Below are 6,984 nucleotides of genomic sequence, written 5' to 3' on the forward strand. Positions count from 1 at the left end.
TTAATCTTAAATGGCACTTGTTTTTTTATTGACTGACTATACACCGAGTGTATAAAACATTAAGAACACCTGCTCCTTCCACGACATACACTGACCAGGTGAAAGTTATGATCCCTTATTGATGTCACTTGTTATATCCACTTCAAATCAGTGATGAAGGGGAGGAGAAACGTCAAAGAAGGGTTTTTAGGCCTTGAGACATTTTGACACCTTGAAGAGTCCATGCCCCGACGAACTGAGGCTGTTCTGAGAACAAAGGAGTGTGCAACTCAATATTAGCAAGGTGTTCTTAATGTTTTGTACACTCGGTGTATATGAGGCAATTTAGCAATTAGGATTTGTTATCTGTAATAGCTATGATAAATTAGGTATTTAATGCGCACTGTTGGCATATAGAGAAATGCCCCATTTTTAAAAATACCATTGGGCATCTTACCAGAATGCTAACAAAATTAGGTCAAGTAATAGCGAATTTCCATGAGGCTACTAGCTAAATATGCTAACGAGCGCAAACTAAAATAAACTAATTACAAATACAGGCAATCCAGCTAATAAAGTTATACATGTATAGGTATGGGGCTACCGAATGTCATTTTTGGGGAATTTTGAAATGTAAAAGCGAATGTGAACGAGAGACATTGAACAAAATAGAAATGTTGACGCATGCTTGTCTGACCTGAAGCAGATCTAAAAATGATTATTTTTGTCATTTCTGCTCGGCATCAGACAAAGTTTGTGCTTCAGTAGCACTTCTCCTTTTGGATGAGAATTCACAAATGGGCATTCCATCAGCAGACAGCTCTCTTGACTGATGTGTAGCTCTTTTTCTACCTTTTTCTCGGTGTAGCCAGCCAGCCTACTTTTCTCCGGTAAAGTTCAAGATTAACTAGCTGGCTACATTCTTTCTATGATAAGCATTACAAATATGATGGCCATGCATAATTTTTTTGCAAAAAAGACCTTGCAAGGTAATTTACTGTGCCTGCCAGCCAAATAGCATTGCATTTGTCATCTGATGAAAATGAAGCTATTTTCTGTGAAGGAAAACTATATTTGCAAATTCCTGATCACTCTATTAAAGCAAACAACACACAGCTGGACTCACCTGCTCCCACTTTCACCTGTTGTGCTATTTACAAAAAAAAAAACTGGTCCGGGTTGGACCAAATCTGAACCAATCATGGACATCTATGTTTTGGCCAAAACAAGGCTGGTCCAGACCAGAAAAAAATCTAGACTAGGTCTAGACTAGGGCTGTTAGGGTGACAGCATTACCGCCACATCTGCGGTCACGAGTCATGACGGCAGTCAAATTCCACGTGACCGTTTAGTCACGGTAATTAGGCTTCTCCAAGCTCTGACTCTGCTGATAGTCATTACTAGCCTACCAAACTTGCTAACTGTCTGGTACTCAGCACTCTATTTGTCCCCCTGACATCAATGCAAATGTAATCGAAAATCTAATCAAGCACTTCATAAGAGCCCATGAGCTCATGTTGTGCAAAATTTCTATAGGCTATGTAATTGTGTGAGAAACAGAGTGATGGCTTTTATTAAAAAGAGGATCCCATCAGCTTTCTATAGGCTAAGCCTACTATATTTATTTCTCTACTTTTCTAATATTAAGCACATACCTTATCTTTACAATAGGATTATATAGCCTACCTGGCTGGCATGAAAATGAACCACTGGAAAAGCGTCCTCCATTCGCTATTTAAGTGCATTGATGGCATATATTCTTTTCGCTGCCCCTGTTTCGAGACAGGTGCATGATAATGGTCCATTATAAATCAAAACAAATTTCACACATATACTATTTAGTATATGTAAATACAATATTAAATCATGAATAGTGCGAAGAATTTGTTCTTAACTGACTTGCCTAGTTAAAGAAAGGTTAAATAAATCAAATAAAAATGGGTGACAAGATTAGCCTATCACTTGTGAATGCATTTCGCTATACCCGCAATAACATCTGCATGTGACCAATAAAATGTTGTTTTGATGATATATGATCACTTGTGAATGATGCCCAGCTTAAGGCAAGAAACAGAGCATGCTTTTTTGGGGTACTTTTTCAAATTATAGTCGCACACCTCATGTAGCCTGGCCCATATGTTTTGATAAAGTTTATATCACAACTAAAGTGGCCAAAGAACTTCTTAAAATGAAGCACATTGATCCACTTTACAATTGGTGTAGAGCCTAACATACCCAGCGCATGAGTTTCAAGTTTGGGGAAGATGATTTACCATAAAAATGCACCTTTATAATTAAAGCATTACATACATAAATCGCTTTTTTGTGGTCACTTTTGGGAATGGTGTTTTCATACTAATGGCATTATCAAGTGCTCGTCAAATTGTGAATGAGAGACTGATGAAGTCGGTACAGCCTGCGCAAAACATCTAAACAACTACAGTGGGGAGAACAAGTATTTGATACACTGCCGATTTTGCAGGTTTTCCTACTTACAAAGCATGTAGAGGTCTGTCATTTTTTATCATAGGTACACTTCAACTGTGAGAGACGGAATCTAAAACAAAAATCCAGAAAATCATATTGTATGATTTTTAAGTAATTCATTTGCATTTTATTGCATGACATAAGTATTTGATACATCAGAAAAGCAGAACTTAATATTTGGTACAGAAACCTTTGTTTGCAATTACAGAGATCATACGTTTCCTGTAGTTCTTGACCAGGTTTGCACACACTGCAGCAGGGATTTTGGCCCACTCCTCCATACAGACCTTCTTCAGAACCTTCAGGTTTCGGGGCTGTCGCTGGGCAATACGGACTTTCAGCTCCCTCCAAATATTGTCTATTGGGTTCAGGTCTGGAGACTGGCTAGGCCACTCCAGGACCTTGAGATGCTTCTTACGGAGCCACTCCTTAGTTGCCCTGGCTGTGTGTTTTGGGTCGTTGTCATGCTGGAAGACCCAGCCACACCCATCTTCAATGCTCTTACTGAGGGAAGGAGGTTGTTGGCCAAGATCTCGCGATACATGGCCCCATCCATCCTCCCCTCAATACGGTGCAGTCGTCCTGTCCCCTTTGCAGAAAAACATCCCCAAACAATGATGTTTCCACCTCCATGCTTCACGGTTGGGATGGTGTTCTTGGGGTTGTACTCATCCTTCTTCTTCCTCCAAACACGGCGAGTGGAGTTTAGACCAAAAAGCTCTATTTTTGTCTCATCAGACCACATGACCTTCTCCCATTCCTCCTCTGGATCATCCAGATGGTCATTGAGAAACTTCAGACGGGCCTGGACATGCGCTGGCTTGAGCAGGGGGACCTTGCGTGCGCAGGATTTTAATCCATGACGGCGTAGTGTGTTACTAATGGTTTTCTTTGAGACTGTGGTCCCAGCTCTCTTCAGGTCATTGACCAGGTCCTGCCGTGTAGTTCTGGGCTGATCCCTCACCTTCCTCATGATCATTGATGCCCCACGAGGTGAGATCTTGCATGGAGCCCCAGACTGAGGGTGATTGACCGTCATCTTGAACTTCTTCCATTTTCTAATAATTGCGCCAACAGTTGTTGCCTTCTCACCAAGCTGCTTGCCTATTGTCCTGTAGCCCATCCCAGCCTTGTGCAGGTCTACAATTTTAACCCTGATGTCCTTACACAGCTCTCTGGTCTTGGCCATTGTGGAGAGGTTTGATTGAGTGTGTGGACAGGTGTCTTTTATACAGGTAACGAGTTCAAACAGGTGCAGTTAATACAGGTAATGAGTGGAGAACAGGAGGGCTTCTTAAAGAAAAACTAACAGGTCTGTGAGAGCCGGAATTCTTACTGGTTGGTAGGTGATCAAATACTTATGTCATGCAATAAAATGCAAATGAATTACTTAAAAATCATACAATGTGATTTTCTGGATTTTTGTGTAGTGTACCTATGATAAAAAATTAAAGACCTCTACATGCTTTGTAAGTAGGAAAACCTGCAAAATCGGCAGTGTATCAAATACTTGTTCTCCCCACTGTAGCCCAACATTTGTATCACAACTAAAGTTAAATAAACAACTAAATTAAGCATATATGAGTACCTGTTTCTTTGTTAACCGCTCAACACAGAATAGCCGCATGTGCGCACTCCCTCAAATCGTTTAAAGAAAATATCCTTTCTATTTTATTCAGCCATGTTCAATTGTATTCTTCATACTATAAAATAATAAAAAATAATGCCACAGAATACTTAGCAAATCTTGTCTTCTAAATTAACTAGTGTAGGCCACAGTCATATGGCATAGCCAGATCAGGGCCTAACATAAGAACAACTCAAGTATGCTATTCTGTTCTTCTGAAATAGAATACATTTTCTTCATATCATGTTTCTTTAGACCTGTCTAAAATAAATAATGGATTTATTGTGATGGTGTAGGCTAAATTACATGGAAATATTAGACTTTTTAAAATGTTGATGTTCCAAAAGGTCTGCGTGGACGCCAGGAGATGCTAGATGTGTTTACATTAATTAACGTGAGACTGGCAGTTATTTGCTTGCTAATCACTGGCTGACAAAATGTAATGACCGCCACAGCCCTAGTCAGGACCGCACCAAAAAAAAAAAGTTTGTGGGTGTTGAAATCAAGGCCAGGGCGGAATGACCAATTTCAACAACTTTTCAATGTCCATGGACATCCGGTTGATAAGGATGCTGTTTACAGTAAATGGAAAGAGGGGGCTCATGGGTAGGTGTCATTTAGAGCCGGGAGAGGTGACATTAACTGGAGAAAGAGACATTAGAGAGGCAGAGAGAGAGGAAGGTGTTGTCCAGACTTTTTACACTTGCTTGACCAGACGACAGAAAGAGAAAACAGTTGAGGTGAACATAACAGTACCTAATTTTGAGTTTTAATCAGTTAATAATTCATAAACAAATTAGAAATCAGTAAAAACACCAACTACGTGATAGGTCTACCTTTACTTGTTACGTCTGTGCCCTTATTTTAAGTGTTTCTAAAATCCCCTATGACAAAAAAGATTGTGGAAAACACATTCTTATTTTCAATGACGGCCTAGGACCAGTTAACTGCCTTGCTCAGGGGCAGATTGCAACCTTTCATTTTACTAGTCCAACGCTCTAACCACTAGGCTACCTGGCGGCTAATACATAAATAACATCCTCGAATTATGATTCTTTGTGCGTTTATATGCAGTGTCTTTAGACTAACAACAACACAGTAGCCTAAAACATGAAGGCTAATTTGCAAGGGCTATGGTGGTTATTACCGTGTGAGGTGATGAAAAATGTCAGCCAGCTCATAAAGAAGAACTCCGAGGCCAAATTGTGTGCCATCCAATTGACCCGACATAGCGAGGCTATCCAAGCCATGGCCGCAGCCGCACTCCGCGGACCAGCTGTCAAACAACAAACAGCTCAGAATCGGCTTGCTTTCATTTAAAATGAAGCTCTGGGCAATGGATAGAGGACTAAACTCCACTCCATGGTGAAGGAAGTTTATGATGAACTTCACTAACGCCGTGGAGTCGCTTTGAGGATTCTAGCTCCGATTACATCTATTCGCTCATTCTCAATTCTTCCAAAAATGTCAATTATGAAACACCCACCCTGTACATATATGTTTGTCCTCTGTAGTTGCGTACCTTTGGTTACTGAAATACATATTTTTTCAATAAAGTCAATCAAATACAACCACTGACTGTTTGCTCATTGCTGTTGCTCCAAGATGGCAACTAAGCACAAATGCGCATGTGCCCATTGTATATCAACAAGGAAACAGTAGGTGGTGGTATTTGATTAATGTTTATTACATAGGTACAATGTGGGGATTTCATAATTGAAATGTTTTGAAGTATTGACGTTGTGCGAATCGATGTAGTCGGAAGCTAGATTCCACAAAGCCTGGTCTCGGCTCCTTGCTGTTGAAGTTCTTCAGAAACTTCCTTCACCATGGAGTGGAGTTTAGTCCACTAGTCAATGGATCGTCTTGCTGTTATAATACTCAAGCATATATAGAAGAAAAATAAACGACTACATGAAACTGTTAATGTCCTAACGTTAGTTGTCGGTGTCAGATAGGCTATGGGGCAATTAACTACATCGACCTTATACTTCTAGGGCAAATGTAGGCTATATCATTCCATGTCATTCGTTGACAATAACAAATGTTAAGAGCATGCAACGACTAATTTATATTGCCTATATATAATAACATTCAGAGGATTATGTGCATGCCCACGTCATGTGTTTACGCGAATGTGGATAGCGGATATACCCAACAAAGAAAAGAGGCTAAATCACCAGTCCCCTGACCTCTTAACGTCCTTCATCGTGCACCGCGGAATATTTTAATAACATCTTTGCACTTCATAACCAGTTTATCTTTTGACACTTACCGACTTTAAATGGGTGATGTATGCCCCCAGAAACGCGTTTTTTCTTGGTCGGAATCTCTTTCCATGTCAGAAGCACACGGTTTAACGACACTTCGAATAAGCTGTTTTTCAGTAGGAGTTGGGATGCCAACAACCTCGGTTGTTTTTCCATATCTTCCCCAAGAAGCCACAGAACTGGATGACTATTCAGTAATTTATTGGGTTGTCGAGGCACCTTTGTCTACAGAAGGAAACAATGTTGCTGTTTTCGACAACAGCAGTGCCACAATTGGATAGCGGATTCTTCATTCACCATAGGGGACGACCTAAACATTACGCATAGCGTCACGACGTATTCTAATTTTGGTGCTGGAGAGAAACGTTGAAATGACGGACAGCTTTCCCTGAGAGCAAATATTACGTGGTGGAAAAAGTACACAAATGTCATACTTGAGTAAAGATACCTTAATAGAAAATGAATCAAGTTAATGTGAACGTCACCCAGTAAAATAATACTTGAGTACATTTTTTTAACTATTTGATTTTAAGATACTTAAGTATCAAAGGTTAATGTAATTGCTAAAATATACTTTAGTATCAAAAGTATAATTATAAATAATTTCAAATTCCTCAATAG

General features: G+C 39.8%; 1 protein-coding gene across 1 annotated transcript in view; it reads right to left on the reverse strand.

Annotated features, from left to right (window-relative positions):
• LOC120066130 (ceramide kinase-like) overlaps nt 1-6,623 on the reverse strand; it is a 29,557-nt gene extending 22,934 nt beyond the window's left edge. The window contains exon 1 of the mRNA XM_039017269.1: nt 6,369-6,623. Coding sequence (XP_038873197.1) covers nt 6,369-6,519 — 151 coding nt within the window. The 5' untranslated portion in view covers nt 6,520-6,623. The remainder of the gene's footprint in view (nt 1-6,368) is intronic.
• Between the last annotated feature and the right edge of the window lie 361 nt (nt 6,624-6,984).

Source organism: Salvelinus namaycush, chromosome 21, assembly GCF_016432855.1.
Source record: "Salvelinus namaycush isolate Seneca chromosome 21, SaNama_1.0, whole genome shotgun sequence".
Lineage (NCBI taxonomy): Eukaryota > Metazoa > Chordata > Actinopteri > Salmoniformes > Salmonidae > Salvelinus > Salvelinus namaycush.